Source organism: Marmota monax, unplaced genomic scaffold (assembly GCF_021218885.2).
Source record: "Marmota monax isolate L192 unplaced genomic scaffold, Marmota_monax_Labrador192_F-V1.1 WCK01_AAM20220418_F8-fsc00109, whole genome shotgun sequence".
Lineage (NCBI taxonomy): Eukaryota > Metazoa > Chordata > Mammalia > Rodentia > Sciuridae > Marmota > Marmota monax.
Genome location: NW_026695229.1, coordinates 3,128,918 through 3,149,292, shown reverse-complemented (window position 1 = coordinate 3,149,292; position 20,375 = coordinate 3,128,918). Strand labels below are relative to the sequence as shown.

At 32.2% G+C, this 20,375-nt stretch overlaps 1 protein-coding gene across 7 annotated transcripts in view; it reads right to left on the bottom strand.

The window, feature by feature from the left end:
• Window positions 1-20,375, bottom strand: part of Sugct (succinyl-CoA:glutarate-CoA transferase) — a 724,801-nt gene that overhangs the window by 576,388 nt on the left and 128,038 nt on the right. For all 7 annotated transcript variants that reach the window (XR_009226097.1, XM_046437777.2, XM_046437775.2 and 4 more), the window contains one exon: window positions 11,808-11,951. Coding sequence is in view for 6 of the 7 variants with exons in the window: in XM_046437777.2 (XP_046293733.1) it covers window positions 11,808-11,951 (144 nt within the window). In the remaining variant the exon portion in view is untranslated. The remainder of the gene's footprint in view (window positions 1-11,807; window positions 11,952-20,375) is intronic.

Here is a 20,375-nt window from a genome sequence, read left to right as displayed (position 1 = left end):
GATTGCTTTCTCTATTTCTACAAGAAATGCCATTGGGATTTTGATTGGGATTGCATTAAACCTATAGAGAACTTTGGGTAATATCGCCATTTTGATGATGTTGGTTCTGCCTATCCATGAACAGGGTATATTTTTCCATCTTCTAAGATCATCTTCTATTTCTCTCTTTAGGGTTCTGTAGTTTTCATTGTATAAGTCTTTCACCTCTTTTGTTAGGTTGATTCCCAAGTATTTTTTTTTTTGAGGATATTGTGAATGGAGTGGTTGTCCTCATTTCCATTTCAGAGGATTTGTCGCTGATATACAGGAATGCCTTTGATTTATGCGTGTTGATTTTATAGCCTGCCACTTTGCTGAATTCATTTATTAGCTCTTATAGTTTCTTTGTAGACCCTTTGGGGTCTGCTAGGTATAGAATCATGTCACCTGCAAATAGTGATAATTTAAGTTCTTCTTTTCCTATTTTTGTGCCTTTAATTTCTTTCGTCTGTCTAATTGCTCTGGCCAGTGTTTCGAGAACTATGTTGAACAGATGTGGTGAGAGAGGGCATCCCTGTCTTGTTCCAGATTACAGAGGGAATGCCTTCAATTTTTCTCTGTTCAGAATGATGCTAGCCTGAGGCTTAGCATAGATTGCTTTTACAATATTGAGGTATGTTCCTGTTATCCCTAGTTTTTCCAGAGTTTTGAACATGAAGGGATGCTGTACTTTGTCGAATGCTTTTTCTACATCTATCAATATGATCATATGGTTCTTATCTTTAAGTCTATTGATGTGGTGAATAACATTTATTGATTTCCGTATATTGAACCAACCTTGCATCCCAGGGATGAATCCTACTTGATCATGGTGCACAATTTTTTTGATATGTTTTTGTATCCGATTCACCAGAATTTTATTGAGGATTTTTGCATCTAGATTCATTAGATATATTGGTCTGTAGTTTTCTTTCTTTGAAGTGTCTTTGTCTGGTTTAGGAATCAGGATGATGTTGGCCTCGTAGAATGAATTTGGAAGTTCTCCCTCTTTCTTTATTTCCTGGAATAGCTTGAAAAGTATTGGTATTAGTTCTTCTTTAAAAGTTTTGTAAAACTCTGCTGTATACCCATCTGGTCCTGGGCTTTTCTTAGTTGGTAGTCTTTTGATGGCTTCTTCTATTTCCTCGATTGATATTGGTCTGTTTAGGTTGTCTATATCCTCCTGACTCAATCTGGGTAGATCATATGACTTAAGAAATTTATCGATGCCTTCACTATCTTCTATTTTATTGGAGTATAAGGATTCAAAATAATTTCTGATTATCTTCTGTATTTCTGAAGTGTCTGTTGTGATATTGCCTTTTTCATCCCATATGCTAGTAATTTGAGTTCTCTCTCTTCTTCTCTTTGTTAGCATGGCTAAGGGTCTGTCGATCTTATTTATTTTTTCATAGAACCAACTTTTAGTTTTGTCAATTTTTTCAATTGTTTCTGTTGTTTCGATTTCATTAATTTCAGCTCTGATTTTAATTATTTCTTGCCTTACTCTTCTTTTGCTGTTGATTTGCTCTTCTTTTTCAAGGATTTTGAGATGAAGTGTGAGATCATTTATTTGTTGGTTGTTTTTTTTTCTTTTTTTAAGGAATGAACTCCAGGCAATGAATTTTCCTCTTAGAACTGCTTTCATTGTGTCCCATAGATTCCGATATGTTGTGTCTGTATTTTCATTTATCTCTAAGAATTTTTTAATTTCCTCCTTGATGTCTTCTATAACCCATTGATCATTCAGTAACCTATTGTTCATTCTCCAAGTGATGCATGATTTTTCCTTCCTTCTTTTATTGTTGATTTCCAGTTTCATTCCATTATGATCAGATAAGATGCATGGTATTATCTCTACTCCTTTATATTGTCTAAGAGTTGCCCTGTGACATAATATATGATCTATTTTTGAGAAGGATCCATGTGCTGCTGAGAAAAAAGTGTAACTGCTTGATGTTGGGTGGTATATTCTATATATGTCAATTAAGTCTAGGTTATTAATTGTATTATTGAGTTCTATAGTTTCTTTATTCAACTTTTGTTTGGAAGATCTGTCCAGTGGTGAGAGAGGTGTGTTAAAGTCTCCCATAATTATTGTATGGTGGTCTATTAGACTCTTGAACTTGAGAAGAGTTTGTTTGATGAACATAGCTGCACCATTGTTTGGAGCATATATATTTATGATTGTTATGTCTTGTTGGTGTATGGTTCCCTTGAGCAGTATGTAGTGTCCCTCTTTATCCCTTTTGATTAACTTTGGCTTGAAATCTATTTTATTTGATATGAGTATGGACACTGCTGCTTGTTTCCAAAGTCCATATGAGTGATATGATTTTTCCCAACCTTTCACCTTCAGCCTATGTATGTCTTTTCCTATCAAATGCGTCTCCTGTAGGCAGCATATTGTTGGGTCTTGTTTTGTGATCCATTCTACTAGCCTGTGTCTCTTAATTGGTGAGTTTAAACCATTAACATTTAGGGTTATTATTGAGATATGGGTTGTTCTTCCAGCCATATTTGTTTATTTCTGTTACTAAACATGGTTTGTTTTCCTCTTTGATTATTTTCCCCCCCTTTACTGTCCTACCTCCCACTGTTGGTTTTCATTCTTATTTTCCATTTCCTCTTCCTGTAATGCTTTGGCGAGGATGTTTTGAAGAGATGGTTTTCTAGCTGCAAATTCTTTTAACTTTTGTTTATCGTGGAAGGTTTTAATTTCATCCTCCATCCTGAAGCTTAATTTCGCTGGATACACAATTCTTGGTTGGAACCCATTTTCTTTCAGTGTTTGAAATATGTTATTCCAGGATCTTCTAGCTTTCAGAGTCTGTGTTGAAAGATCAGCTGTTATCCTGATTGGCTTACCCCTAAATGTAATCTGCTTCCTTTCTCTTGTAGCTTTTAAAATTCTCTCCTTATTCTGTATGTTGGGCATCTTCATTATAATGTGTCTAGGTGTGGATCTCTTATGATTTTGCACATTCGGCGTCCTGTAGGCTTCTAGGATTTGGGATTCTGTCTCATTCTTCAAGTCTGGGAAGTTTTCTCGTATTATTTCATTGAATAGATTGCTCATTCCTTTGGTTTGGAGTTCTATACCTTCCTGTATCCCAATGACTCTTAAGTTTGGTCTCTTAATGTTATCCCATATTTCTTGGATGTTCTGCTCATGGTTTCTTAACAGTCTTGCTGAGCTGTCTATGTTCTTTTCCAGTTGAAATACTTTGTCTTCATTGTCTGATGTTCTATCTTCTAAGTGTTCTACTCTGCTGGTAGTATTCTCAATTGAGTTTTTAAGTTGGTTTATTGCTTCCTGCATTTCTAGGATTTCTGTTTGTTTGTTTTTTATAACCTCTATCTCCCTGTATAGTTGATCCTTTGCTTCCTGGATCTGTTTGTGTAATTCATTGTCGAAGTGATCTTTCATTGTCTGATTTTGCTGTCTAATGTCTTCCTTGATACTCCAGATCATCTGAAGCATGTATATCCTGAATTCTTTATCTGACATTCCATCTGCTGCAGCTGTTACCTCTTTGAAAGTTGAGTTGACCTGCATTGCTTGTGGTCCTTTCTTTCCTTGTCTTTTCATACTGCTTGCGTTTCTTTCTGCTTGGTGAAACTGTTGTGTTATTGAATTTTCCCCCTATATATTTATATTGCTCTTGTATAGTTGCAACGTCTCCCTTGTAGGGGCAGGCGGCGGCTGTGCTCCTCCTCCAATTGGGGTGATCTGTTTATCTCGCCGGCGGGCCGCTGGGCCCCTTCTCCAGGTCGCGTGGTCTACCTACCTTGCGGGCAACGGCTGGGTCCCTCCTCCAATAGGGATGATCTGTCTACGACGCTGGCAGGCCGCTGGGCCTGTATTCCAGGTTGCAGGTCTGCGTACCTTGCAGGCGCAGGCAGTGGCTGTGCCCCTCCTCCAATTGGGGTGATCTTTCAACCTGGCCGGCTGGGCCCCTTCTCCAGAACACGTGGTCTGCCTACCTTGTGGGCGGCAGGTGGGACCTTCCTCCAATTGGGGCGATGTGTCTACCACGCCAGCAGGCCGCTGGGCTTGCTCCGCTGGTCGGTCGCAGGTCTGCCTACCTTGCAGGTGCGGGAGGCGGCTCTGCTCCGCACCTCCTCCAATTGGGGCGATGTGTCTACCATGCCTGCAGGCCGCTGGGCCTGCTCTGCCAGTCAGTCGCAGGTCTGCCCACCTTTCAGGCGCGGGAGGCGGCTCTGCTGTCCTTTTAACTCTTAGTCATCTAGAAAAATGAAATTAACCATAATATCCAGAGTGCTAAACATTCCAGTTAATTAAGGTCTTATGCATTACTGGTTTATAATAACTAGACTATAAAATAATGACAAATATTTTAAAAGTACTCACAATTACACCTCATATTCATTTTGTGAAGAACTGAAGTAATTTTCCTAGTATTAAATCTCAGCCACCATGCTAGATGTTAGTGGGTTACTCATTCTGTAGCTACAATGAATGCATAATAGTCCAGGCCAAATAGACATAACCCACTAATGATTAGTTGGTTGATAACTTATGACAGATAAACAGTCATTAATTAGCCAACACCAGAGGACATAATCTTATTCTACGTAAAATTTCCTGACCCCAGAAAGTGCAAAGATGAAGATGGAGTAGATGAATCTAGAACAAAAAAAAAAAAAAAAGATTTTTTTTTAACTCTAGTAGTTTAGCAAAGAATATAGGTGATTCTAATACTATTAAGTCCTTATGAGTAGTCAATGAACCATTTTCTACAATAGTCTGCAAGGAGAAAATCTAAATTCCCAGGAAATACATGTCAACACAAACAAATATTTCTCTTTCAGTTGCTTTTATATCATGATCTTAATTTGGGTTTTTTTTTCCCAGAACATCTGAAATTATCCAATAATAAGTTTAAATTATCTAATATATAAAGTTAAATTAAATTACCATATAATTTATCTTTCATTCTATTCTTTTGTCTTCTGGGATATTCTTCTAGTAATTGTCAATTACTACAAGTTTAAAGCCTTAATGTCCTTAATTTGTAGCCATGTCATATAAAAATATACAATGCCAATAAATGTAATTTATGATTTTAGTTTTACAAAAGCAAGTCATCTTCCTAATACACTTGCTTTTCACTGAATCTTCTCTAAGCAGACAGAAAGCCATATTATATTATTGAAGTCAATCTGCAATTAATCCAATAGCATAAAATAAAAACATGAAATAATAGATCATCTAAACTTTTTGTAGTTTTCTTTAGAAATTATCAAATTGTTCATTCTTTGGTATGCCTTTGCCTTCCTTATCTTAGGAATATCTTACAAACTTTTTAAAATTTTGTTTTGTTTTTATTAATTTTTTTGCCTTTTTTAATTGACAAAATTATATATATGTATGGTATATAGTGAGATGTTTTAACATAGGCATATACTATGAGATTATTGAATTAATCTAGTTAATATATCTATCACTTTTCATACTTGTCATTTTTAAGGTGAGAATACTTAAAATATATACTTAGTAATTTTCAAGAAAACAATATATTGTTATTACTATTGTCATCATTTTGTATAATAGACCTGTTGAACTTATCACTTGTAATTGAAGTTTTGTATCCTTTTAACCAACATCTTCGCATACCCCACCCCTACTCCCAACCCCTGGTAACCACTGTGCTGCTATTTCTGGGTTCAACATTTTTAGATTCCACATGTAAGTGGAGATTATGCAGTATTTATCTTTCTGTGCCTGGTTTATTTCACTTAACATAGTGTTCCCATTTAACTTAGCATAATATCCATTTGTGACATATTGTCACAAATCCAGGAGTTCCTTCCTTTTTAAGGCTGAATGGTATTCTATGGTGCATGTATACCATATTTCTTTACCTAGTTTTCCACTGAGGGACACTGAGGTTGCTTCCATATCTGGATTATCATGAATGATGCTGCAATGAACATGAGAGTTCAGATAACTTTTCAATATTTGATGTCATTTCCTTTGGGTGTATAACAGGAGTAGGATTGCTAGTTCCTACATGATAGTTCCATTTTTAATTCTTTTGAGAAAGAATGATGTTTTCTGTAATAGTGTATTAATTTACATTCCCAGCAATAGTGTGCAAGGGCTTTTTTTTTATTTTTCCACTTTGTTTTTGTAATCATGATTTCAACAGGTATTCCTTTTTTCTTTTTTCTTTCTTTCTTTTTTTTTTTTTTTTTTTGCTTTTGAATTGTTTAAGTTCTTTATATAATTTTGACATTAACACCTTACTAAACATATGGTTTGCAACTATCTACTCCCATTCCATAGGTTTTTGTTTTTTAATTTTTTTCTGTGCAAAATCTTCTTAGTTTGATGCAATCTTATTTGTTTATTTTTGCTTTTATTCCCTGTGCTTTTGGGGATCATTTTCAGAAATTCATTACCAAGAAAAATGTCAAGAAGCTTTCCCCCTAAAAGTTTAACAGTTTTAGGTCTTGTATTTAAGTCCTTCATCCACTTTGGGTTCATCTTTGTATATGGTGTCAGATAAGGGTCCAATTTCATTGTTCTGTGTGTAGATATCTAGTTTTACCAACACAACTTATTGCAAAAAACTGTCCTTTCTCCAAAATGTTTTCTTGATATCTTTGTTGAAAATCAATTAACCATAAATATGTGGATTTATTTCTGTGCGTTCTATGCTGTTCTTTTGGTCTCTACAGCTTTTCAATGTCAGCACTCCACTGTTTTGATTCCAATAACTTTGCAGTGTATTTTGAAATCAGGAAATGTGATGCTTCCAGCTTTATTCTTTTCATTCAAAACTGTTTTGGTTACATTAACAGAATGAAGGATAAAAAATATAATCACCTACATTGTTGCATATGAAGCATTGACAAAGTTCAACATCCTTTCATGATAAAAACTCTACAAATTAGGTATAAAAGAAATATACTTTGATGCAATAAAGGCCACATATCACAAGCATGCAATGAAGAGCATAACAGTGAAAAGGTGTAAGTTTTTCCTGTAAGATCAGGAACAAGAGAAGAATAATATGATACTGGAAGTCCTAGACAGAACAATTAAACAAGACAAATAAAAGGTATCCCAAACTAGAAGGGAAGAAGTAAAATTTCCTGCTTGCAGATAACATGATTTAATATACAAAAAACCCTAAAAACTGCACCAAACAACTGTTACAACTAATAAGCACAGTTGTAGGATACAAAATCAATTTATAAAAACAAAGAGTATTGTATATACTGACAACAAAATATCCAAAAAATATCAAGAACATAAGCTTTTTTATAATAATATCAAGAACAAAACAAAATAAAACAAAATTTAACCAAGAGATGAAAGATCCATACACTGAAAACTATAAACATTGTTGAAAAAATGGAAAAAGACACAAACAAATGACAAGATATCCTGTATTCATGGATTAAAATATTATCCATTGTTAAAGTAATAAGCAATCTACAGGTTGAGTGTTATCCCTATTAAAATTCTAATGACATTTTTCATAGAATTAAAAAAAATCCTCAAATTCATGTGGTACTGCAGATTAATGTTAATATCCATTTGTATCCCCTGAGTTTAAGTCAATAGAGTAATGACAGGTCTTAGGGAAAATGCTGGTTAAAGAATGAAAGCTGGACTAGAATTAAAAATTGGTTGGACTGTGGTTGTGGCTCAGCGGTAGAGCACTTGCCCAGCACGTGAGAGGCCTTGGGTTTGATCCTCAGCACAACATAAAAATAAATAAACAAAACAAAGGTGTTCTGTACAACTAAAAAATAAATATTTAAAAAAAAATTGGCCACAGAAAATTAAGTATTGTTAGGCTGATAAGCACCTTTAAGACTGGAAAGCAACAGACTTCCCCCACCCCCCAAAAAAAGGGAAATTCAAATGCAAAACTACAGTTCCTGGGCTGGGTTGTGGCTCAGTGATAGAGCACTTGCCTAGCATGTGTGAGGCACTGGGTTCGATCCTCAGCACCACATGTAAATAAATAAATAAAATAAAGGTCCATCAACAACTAATAAAAATATTTAAAAAAACAAAAACTACAGTTCCCTAATTTCTTGAGCTCTCTTTCTATACTCTATTGTCTCAGTTTCTTTGGTCATAGACTATGTGCCTCTCTACTCTTCAGTCCTCTGCCCCTGCTTCAGCATAAGCTCAGCTTTCAGTCTTCACTTCTTTCTTGAATATATAACTTTCTCTCCCCACAAATTTGCCAACTTATCAATTATTCTCAACATAATTCTTCACAATAACTTCATGATTAGGCACAATGTCCAATATTCACAATGATTTAGAAGTATACAGAAATGTCTTCATTTTCTTTTAAAATCAGAATAAAAATGAATGTAATGATAATAAACATATAATAATGTGTCATATTTGTACTTTTATATCAATGCTGTTATAGAACACATTTTTAAAGTATTATTATATAGGAAAGAGCCCAGCAACACAAAAGTTCCTAGGATCCACAGAAGTCAAAATGGACCCTGAATTCTCCTGAGTCATTTCCTGCCCGATTTCTACCTACTCAACACTTGTCCACCTCAGCCTCACGGTTAAGCCCAGAACAGAGGTGATTATATGAGTATTCATTTCCAACCGCAATTTATAGTAATAGTTGCATAACTCACTCAATTTACTAAAAATCATTAACCTGTAGCAGTATAGGGTGAATTTTATTTGTGATATACACCTGAATAAAATTACTTTTGAAAAAGAGTGAAATGGAAAGCTGAAGTATAGGTATATGAAGATACAAAAAGATGAATTTATAAAATTCAAGTGAAAAAATATACTTGTTTGAGATTCAAAAGTTTATTGACAAAAACATGCTAAAATAATGAGTAATATGTTCAGATATACTTAGTACAAACAATATACAAATTTGGGGAAAGGACTGTGGTATCGCAAACAACAAAATGTCCTATACATGAAAATAATTATGGTGCTAAAAAACTAACTCACTGTAGCAAGTAATTAAGGGAGCCTGGTTACAATTAAGTACAGGAAGGATATTAAAACTTCCAAAAGATATTTCTGTGAGCCACAATAGAGGAATAAGAGCAACACAGTAATTGGAACCACATCCCAACCCACTTCCTTGTTGTTTACCAATATCATCTAAGAACACAATTTAGATTCTGACATTAGACAATCTCAAGTGAACAACTTTAAATCATATTAAGACTAAAAAAAATCAAAAGAATTTTATGACAAGGGTTAAAAGTTTATACCCTTGAAACTACAAAAATTTTGATGCCCACTATAAACCACATCCCGACAGTTGTCATGTCTCCACAAGGAACTACTTGAAATGGTTTTGTTGTGGTTGAGGCAATTATCTCTGAGTTAATAATTAGCTACTAGTCAAATCAAGTATAATTTGTATATTGTACACTAGATCACTTTGAAGAGAAGTACAGGATTCATTTTTGTCAGCTGACAAATAATTCATATGTTATCCTATGAAATGCAATCAAAACAAGTAGAAAAGTGTGTTTTTACCTCTGCATAAAATCAAACTTATTTTCCAGGCAGCTAAAATTATGTACAAATGTTGTGTTTAATGCAGGTGAGCATGTGTGTATATATATACACACTAAAAAAGAAGGGATAAAGTTTCCTATTATGCTACTATGAAAACTATCTAGAAATAACCATCTCATTTACATAAAGCACATTTTAATCATTTTGTGGTTTGATTGGTGTTTTTTCTTTTTGAATATAGAATGTTATCTCAAATTGAAATACAAAGTGAAGTTTAAGATTTTTCTGTTATGAAAAGTTACGGTTGACTAACACTAGGCAAGACATTGAGAATACCATGGAAAACAAAAACAAACACTGTCCCTACACTCATGAAACTTAACAGTCTCAAGGATAAACATGGGCAACAAACATACAAACACACAACACACACAAAAAATGACTAAAATCTATATCTGTGTATATGTATGCATGAGTGTACACTCACTTTGAAGCAGCTCTAGAGGTGATTCCATCCTCCTCCAAATGCTCCCCCACAGAAAAACACTCCACATGGTGAATTTCTAGTTAGATGTTAGAAAATATTTAAACCCTATGATACAACTTTTTTCCAATTTAAATTAATTAATAATTGAAATATAAAGTAGTCTTATGTAGAGATCAGGAGACTTAAGTAGAGTCCCAATTCCAGGACCTGCTACATAATTTGGGAGACCTGTGCAAAATTTAAAATATAGGTCTTTTGTTCAAAAATTTCTAAGAATTTCAAGACAGTTAAAACAGGACATTTATACTAAGCCCAGACCCTCTTGACTGTACAGGTCACACACCCATCAAAACTTCATGGCTTCTATACTTATTAGATGTGCTATATTTGTGCAATAATTTAACCTACCTGAGGTTTGAGGTGCCTTACACTCTAAAATTAAGAAAGGAAAGAAAAGATTTTCAGCTCCTTCTCATAACAAGCATTTCTCTGTAAAGGAACAAAACTACTCATTTGAAGAGAGTTCTTTAATCCTTTTATAAAACCATTAAAATTCTAAATGTGACTCAAAGCTGCTGTTAAAAACCCATACAAAGTGTTTCACCTTCAACCTTATTGATTTTTTTTTTATTTCCATACACCTCCTTAATTTTTCCTAAGAGAAAAAAATCTCCAAAGCAGTGTTCCAAGTTTACAATTTTCCCATGTATGCCATTTAAATCTGAAATTCCCAACTGAGGTCTCTATGTCTAGAAAGTAATTTTTCCCACAGTAAAATGTCTCCTTGCACAAATTAGATATTTTCTTTTTTCTACCCTGAAAAATTATCTATTCAGAATCAACTTCCACATATGGTATAGCATCTGGGTCTGATCCAGTAAAAAGGAGGCAAAATGTCATGTTGAGAGTGCATTAACCCTTTCATTTCAACAGTTTAGTATTTAGCACAACATAACTGATAACTGTCTAAACTAGGGGTGTTAATCTGGAATTCATTGACAGAATTCTGGAAGTTAATTAACTTTAATGAGAAAAGTTATATCTTTATTTTCATAAATCTCTAACAAAAATGTAGCATTTTCTTCAATTATGAATATAGATAACAAAATCACCAGAATATTAGCACTACCTATGACTTTATCACCAATATATATTATATATATTTTCATATCATATTAGTTATTACAGATTTCTTGAAATATCATCTATGCTCAACCATGTCTCAATATTGTAATGGTATTAGACCCATTGCTATATCTTCCAGTTTAATATGTTAGTAAAAATCACGTTATTATAATATAAAAATTATTTTTACATTGAAATATATTGGCTTCCTTTGTAACACTGAGTATCTCATTTTATTAATTTAAAAATATGATTTCAAGATAAGCTCACAAATTTTACCAGACTACCAAAGGGGTCCAAGGCACATAAAAGGTGAAGAAGCTCTAATGAATAGTAGTTACAAAGTTCATGTGACAATAAAGTAGGAGAAACTACACCATTGGCTCACAATAAAACTAAAATATTCTAGTAAGAAGTCTTTAAAATTCTACCTCAATAACATCCATATTACAACAAAATATTCATGGTTTGTTCATTTTAATATGAAAACATGGATCAAAACAGAACAATTTTTGTTATGATTTTCTGTTGCTTCTTTCGCCTGTTGTTTTACTTTTTCGGTTTTAGTGGGGGTTTTTTGCACATGTAACCATAGGATTTAATATAAAAATGTAACTCAAACACATACTTGTTAACTATTACTGAAAATCTTATTTGAATTGGTACCTGAGATGACAGTAGGTTACAATCAATGAACAGTCCTCTTCCAGTTTTATATCTTTGTATCAATCCAGCCATAATGGCTCCATATGCATACAGGCCAGTGGCAAGATCAGTCATGGCCACTCCTGGGCGAACTGGATCACCATCCTGATTTGAAAGTTGGATTGAGAAAAATAGAGAAAATTGAAAATTAAAACATTATGTTATTCATTAAATATTCTAAGTTTAAATAAAGGAAGTAACTATATATGTATCTCCAGGTTATACAAAGAACTCAAAAAACTTAACACCAAAAAAACCAAATAACTCAATTTAAAAAAAATAAATGGGCTAAGGAACTGAACAGACACTTCTCAAGAGAAGATATAAAATCAATCAACAAATATATTAAAAAATGTTCAACATCTCTAGTAATTACAGAAATGCAAATTAAAACTCTAGTGAGAATCCATCTCACTCCCCTCAGAATGGTAATTATCAAGAATACAAACAACAGTAAGTGTTGGCGAGGATGTAGGGGAAAAGGTACACTCATACATTGTTGGTAAGACTGCAAATTGGTGCAACAATTCTGGAAAGCAGTATGGAGATTCTTTAGAAAATTTGGAATGGAACAACCATTTGTCCCAGCTAACCCACTCCTCAGTCTATACCCAAAAGATTTAAAATCAGCATACTATAGTGATGCAGCCACATGAATATTAATAACAGCACAATTTACAAAAGCTAAACTGTGGGACCAATCTAGATTCTCTTCAATAGATGAATGGATAAAGAAAATGTGGTATATAACACAAAGGAATATGAGTCAGCCTTAAAGAAGAATGAAATTATGGCATTTTCAGGTAAATGGATGGAGTTGGAGAATATCATGCTAAGCTAAATAAGCCAATCCCAAAACCAATGGCCAAATGTTTTCTCTGATATGTTGATGATAATGCTGATCCATAATGGGCAGGGTGGGGGGGGCAAGGGAAGGGAAAAATGGAGGAATTTGGATTGGGTGGAGGGGAGTGAAGGGAGGGAAGGGAGCATGGGAGTTGGAAAATGGCGGAATGAGATAGACATCATTATCCCAAGTATATATATGACTGCATGAATGGTGCGACTCTATATCATGTACAACCAGAAAAATGAAAAATTGTACTCCATTTGTATATAATGAATCAAAATGCATTCTGTGGTCATGTATAACTACTTAAAACAAATTTTAAAAAACTATATATGAAGTATACATGCACATACACAACACACAAACACACTCACAAATAAATCACAAATTACTATTGAGGTATCTGTGATGGGAATATACTTATTTTATTGTATATTTAGCACTATATTTCTTTCCCCAATCCTATAACCAAATTATACCAAACCATGAAATAAAAGATTTTTAAAACATATCAGAAGTTCTTCGTTTAATATATTTGACCTTGTTTGTTCTAAACAATAAATAAGTAATTGAATTTGAATTTAAATAAGTTTATCTGTTGGAAAGGAAGGAGTAAAGCAATACTGTTTTGTTAGGTACAAAGCTCTCTCAGAAGTTGGAGAGCTTGACCTAATTTTCTTATGATCAAGCTAATAGTTGGAAAATAACCTAATAGCATTTACTTAAAAAAGAAAAGAAAAGAAAAAAGACTGCTTCTCTATTAAAGACTTTTATCAAGATATCTCCGGTTTAGGATTACTATGACAAACCTAGAATCTATAGGTTTATAGGACATGGGGCATGAGCTAGACAATTATCTGGATATAAAATAAAGATATTTCATGGCCTATAATGCTGCTTTCTATATGAGACAGCCTATATAATTTCTTTTTTTTTTTATTTTTAAAATATTTTATTTTTTTTTTATTGTTGGTTGTTCAAAACATTACATAGTTCTTGATATATCATCTTTCACACTTTGCTTCAAGTGAGTTATGAACTCCCATTTTTAGCCCATATACAGATTGCAGAATCACATCAATTACACATCCATTGATTTACATATTGCCATACTAGTGTCATAAAAAAAATCTTCTGCTCTGAACCTGAGAGTTTTATCTATGGTGGTAAGAAAGAATCTGGTTGCTCTCTCAATATCCAGGAATCTGCTTTACCTGTGCCTCTTAATTGCTTATGTCCTTGAAATTATAAATAAAGGTTGATCCTATTAGCACTACCAATTCATGTAAGTCTATGTAATGATCTAATCTTTGGCTCATATGTAAAAATGTTAGAACTGTGTCTGACACACAGTTAAGTTCTCTATACAAATCACCTATGGAAATTATCCACATTATTATCAGTCATTGTTATATCAGACAGTTTCTACTTTGACTCCTTTGAATTTTGCTAAACCTTTCTTTGCAAAAGATATCTTAAAAAAACTCACATTTCCTATTTCATCCAGTTGACATTCATAAATATTCTTATTCATTAATTCCACCTGCTATTGAGTCATTTTTAGAAACTATCCTTTCCTGCAGCATATGCATATACAATGTTAATCATCTTACAAGAGTTCTAAATAATGTTAAAAGAAAATAATTGAGACATTGCAGTGGCTAAAAATTTTCCACTCCTTTTCAACAGAATTTCAAGGAAGATACTACCATGAGAACAGGGAATATCTAGCAGCCTTCTATTACTATAGTCAAAACTTGTGATGTAATGGCTTGAATCAGCAAACTTCAAATTTATTGTTAGAATTTAAAATTATTTAATGTAAAATTGTGAGATATATATTATATATATATATGAATTGTAAAACAGTCCACTCACTGCCATTTATATTTTTTAGAATCAATTTAAAAAAGAAATAAACAACATGGGGGTCTATGTAAGTAAAGGGCAAATTTCAACAAGTTTATGTGTAACTAAGTTGGTTATATGTATGTAGAACAATCAGTTAAAGCTATTTAAAGGTTTTCTCTATGGTCAAATACTAATGTACTGATATAAAACTAAGGTTTAATCTATATGTTAACCTGAAAGGGATTTCTTAAAACATTAATTTACTCTTAAAAAAAGTGAGATTTAAAGTTCAAATTTAAGTTTATAGACATGTGGTATCTTGCTATAAAATAAATATATTTTATCCTCTTCTCAAATAAGTAGGAAAATTAAGATAATAAATTTGTTAAATTATATTTTAATTTTGTATAACAGGGGATTATATCTGATTAATATAACTACATTATCCAGGATAACAATATGAGATATATAAACATTTAAAAAACAATAATACTAATTATATAAATCATACAAATGAAATAATATATTACCCCCTTATTATAGACAACACTTTCACTGGTAAAAATGATCATTCATCACTAATTGAAAGAGATCTACTAACACACTCTAGAATCAGAAATACAAATATATTAAAATAAAACCATGGAAAAAGATCATGCAACTAGCAGCCATAAGAATATTGGAGTAATTATATTCATATAAGAAAGTATATTTTAAATATACTTTAAAACAAAAAAATATTAGAGAAAAAGAGGGATATTTCATAATAAGAAAAGAGGCAAGACATTGGGAAGATGTAAAAATTATATATGTATACATTGCACCTAACAACAGAACTGCCAAAGTGACAGTTTTGAAGGTAGAAATAGGCAATTCAAGAATAAATAATAGTAAACTGAAATCAGCAAATTTTAATAGTGGATTAAACAACTAAATAGGATATAAATTAAAATGACAATATAAACCAACAATATCTAACACAGCTAAAAACAACAAATGAACATTTTTCTCAAATACACATAGAACATTCTCTAGAACAGACCATATCCTACAGCATTAAAAATGCTAAAATAAAATTTTAAGTGACTTCATACAAAATATATTCCCAAATCACAACAGGATGAAATTAAACTAACAGAAGCATATTTGGAACTCAAAAATATGTCAATGGTAAAAAACACATTCCCATAATATCAATGAGTAACAGAGGAAATCACATAAGAAATTTTAGAAAATATTTTGAGATGAATGGAAATAAAACCACAAGATACTATAACTTATGAAATGCAAATAAAGCAGTGCTTGAGGGAAATGTATCTGCCTATACTAGAAAATCAAGATCTTAGAACAATAACCTAGTCTTCTACCTTCAGAGGGTGAAAAGGGAGGAACAAACTCTACCCAAAGCAAGAAAAAGGAAGGAAATAATATAGATCAGAGCAATAAATAATGAAATAAAGAGTAGAAAACCAACAGGAAAATTTTTAAAGTTGATTCTTTGAAAAGACCAACAAAATTGACAAAACTTTTAGCTGAATTTTCTAAGTGAAGTGGAGAGGGAGACTTAACTAAAATCAGGAATAAAAGAATATCATTAATGACCTCTCAGCAATAAAAAGGATTACAGGGGGATTATTGAGCAATTGTATGTCAAAAAGTTAGTAACTTAGATGAAATGACAAATTCCTAACCAGACATAAATGTAAAAACTAACTAAAGAATATATAGAAAAACTGAATACACAGCTATTAGAAAGATTAAATTAGTAATCAAAAAATTTTCAACAACAAACAAAAAATTCAGGCTTCCCTATCACCACCACTACCAAACATTTAAATAATTAATACTAATTCTTCACAAAATCTTCCAAAAACTCTGGAGAAGGAAACACTTTTCAACTCATTCTTCAGGCTAACATTGTATTGCAACATGATCATCTCAACAGATGCAGAACAAGCATTTACTAAAAATCAACATTTTTCATAATAAAACACTCAACAGACTAGGAATAGAAATGAACTTATTTAATCTCATAAAGAGCATCTATTTTAAAAAATGCAACTAATACCATTCTTAAAGCTGAAAGACTGAATGCTTTTCCCTAAGATCAGGAGAAGACAAGTACATCCACTCTTACCATTATGATTTAACTTTATATTAGAGATTTTAGCCAGTGCACTTAAAGAAGAAAAATAAATAAAGAAATGAAGATTGCAAAATGTTAATAAAACCATCTCTGTTTGCAGTGATCATCCTGTATCTAGTAAATCCTAAAGAATCCACTAAGAACCTCTTAGAATTAATAAATCAGTTAGCAAGATTGCAAGACAATACATGAAAGTCTATTGTATTCTACACAAAAGTAATAAACAAGCAAAAAATGAAATGAATAAAATAGTTCCAATTATAATAACATCAAAAAAGAATAAAATACATAGAAGTAAATTTAACAAATGAGTTACAGGGGTATATTCTGATACCTATAAAACATGGTAAAAAGAAGTTAAAAACCTAAATAAATAGAAAGACATATTGTGGTCATGAATCAGAAGACTCAATATTCTTAATACAACAATGCTTCCAATGTAATCCCACCTATACAAATCCTAGTTGACGTTTTTACAGAAATAAAATCTTATCCTAGAATTCATATGGAAACACCAGGGGAAAAGAGTAGCCAAAATAATCAAGGAAAAGATTGCAAAAAGTTAATAAAACCATCTCTGTTTGCAGTGATCATCCTGTATCATTAATATTCCAATATCAAAACTTACTACAAAACTTTTGTAATAAAGGCAATGTGGTACTAGCATAAGATAAATGCATAAATAATAAAAATTTTCAGATTTATATGAAGTTAGTTCTGATAAGCTTACCAAGATAATACAATCGGGAAAGAATGCTCTTTTCAATGATTTTATATACACACACAGAGAGATATACACACATATACACACACTGTTGGTCATAATATAAATATATAAATTATTACAACCATTATGAGAACCTATGTTGAGTTTCCTCAAAAAAGCTAAAAAAGGAATAACCAGATGATACAACAATCCAACTTCTGGGTATCTACCTAAAATATAAGAAATCAGTTTGTCAAAAAAAAGCCTTTGTTCCCATGTTCACTGCAGCACTACCCACAATAGCCAAGTTATGGACTCCACCTAAGTATCCATCAGCAGATGAATGGATAAAGAAAATGTGATGTACATGCATAATATAATATAATTCAGCCTTTAAAAAGAATAAAAGACTGTCATTTTACAATATAGACAGAATTGGAGATCATAATGCTAAGTGAAAAAAACCAGGCACAGAAAGATATATACCACATGTTCTCACCTATATGTAGAATCTAAAACAATCAAACTCACAAAGCAAAGAGTAAAATGGTGGTTACCAAGGATGCGGATCAGGGGAAATGAGGAGATGATGGTCAAAGGGCACAAAACTTATTAAATGGGAGGAAGATATTTGTTTCTAAGTTCAGTTGTGTAGCCTGATGAACACAGCTAATAATATAGTATTATACATTTCAAAATTGCTAAGAAAATGAATTTTCAAATGTTCTCACCACAAAATAGTGTTATGTGCTTGAGGTGATGGATATGTTAACTAGCTTGATTTAATTATTCCACACTATTCTCACAAATTATAACTTTACTTTGTACCCCATAATTTTATACAATTATAAATTGTCAATTCACAATTAAAAAAAATTAATTAAGCACATAAAAAGTCCTAAACATAATAGTTAAAACTATAAAACAGAAGGAAACAAAGAGTAACTCTTTATGATATTGGATTTGGCAGTGATTTCTTAGATACAACACCATACTATGAGATTCCATTATAAATATATTCCTGTCACTGAAGAATTGTCAGCATGCCAACAATATAAGGAAATGAAAACAAATTACCACTTAGTGAGCAGGAAGCCCCACAGAGAACCACACTGTGGCTGTAAGTGACTAACTATTCCCAGGTGCAACAGAAGAAAATCTGAGAATTGACTGTATAGATGTGGGATATGGTGCTCCCTTTCCACATCTGGAACTTCAAGGGAGGCCCACTGCTGCAACAACACAAAACAATGTCTCCCTTCCCCTTAACGGTGGAGAAATGGGCCAGTACTGTCTATGTCAACAGGTTTGGGGATTCATCCTCAGAATTCTTAGTAAAAATCCATTTAAGGGAAAATTGGTAAATAATTGACCTTGTTTAAACAATATACCCAAGAATTACACCATAATTTATTGGAAGAATTGGATTTAAATTTATATGTAGACTTTTAGAAACTGAACTGTATTTTTATTTTAATCCTGGAAAATTAATAGAATTTTTATTTTTTCAGAGAAGCTGCTTTAAATGTATTTAGAGCCTTTTATCCTTTTGGGGGGTTATGCTAGGGATTGAACCCAGGTCCTCATGCATGCTAAGCAAATGCTCTACCACTGAGCTATGTCTCCAGTATATTTAGACCTTTTAATTAATATAGCCCCTTTGTAAGAAAATTTTGTGATAATCTTCCCATAAAGCTAAGAGATATGTCCCTCATCAACAAGACAAGAAAAAGAAGAGAGTCTAGTTAGAAATTAAAGCCACAATAGTTATAGTAAAAAGACAAAGTATTAAATAAAAATATTAAAAGTCTTCATACACACACACACACACACACACACACTCACTGTTCTCAATGTTATCTTTTTTTTTTCCTCTCCAAATATTACTTGGCCACAAAAAAAAGAATGACTTTATGGCTTTTTCCAATAAAATTTGGAGACTATCAGGTTAACTGAAATAAGCCAAGCTCCCCTCCCCCCACCAAAAAAAAGTTGAATGTTCTTTCTGATATGTAGATGCTAACACACAACAAAGGACAGGGGAAGAATATAAGTTCAGTGGATCAATGTTATCTTCTTATACTCCCTGCTCCCCCATTCTTTCACATATTCAAAACTCACTAAAACCTGAACATTAGTAGAAAAACTAATAACATATAAATAAAGAATAAAGTTTTTCTTACTTCTTAGTTTTGACATAGTATTATGGTTTTGTAAAATGTTAGCATTAAAGGAAACAGTGAAAAGTATAGCATGCTATGCTATTTTTACAGCTTTTTTATAAGCATAAAACTATTTTATAATTCAAGAGTCAAAAGTTAAACCTGAAATATTTATTTAAAACATAAAATATAATAATATGATGGCAGAAATTTCTTTGGGATTTTATTTTTTTTAATTATGCAATATAGAGAAAAAGGGGTAAAACACACAACTACCCTGTTGTTGCTGCTGCTGTTTGTTTCCTTTACATCACAATTTCCTAAATCATGAATTTAAATTTTTAAAATTATTTCCCAGGCACAAATTAAAACTAACATTTTAAGTCATTTTTTCTGTATCTCTTATTACTTTCAGACTTTTCCAAATGAAATAGAAAAGAAAAAGAAAGGAAAAAATCATGTGTTTTTTGAAGTTATTATTTTAAATCTTGTTTTGTTAAAAAGAACATAGAAACTGTAAATCAATTCTGGCTTATGTTCAATAAGGAGTCATTTAAAAACTCATCAAGCATTTTTCTCTTGTTACATTGCTCAATCTAATTATTTCATAAAACAACAAAACATTAGAACTTTCTTTTCTTTTTAAGTAGTTGATTTCATTTCCAAAATTAAAAAAAAAAAAAAGATCCTTAAATGCATCTGTGTTTCCGTGTTGAGTCCTTCATTATACTAATAAAGTCTACAGAAAACTTCGTTTTTGTCCTAAAGCTCATGAATTTTTTTTAATATTTATTTTATAGTTAGACATAATACC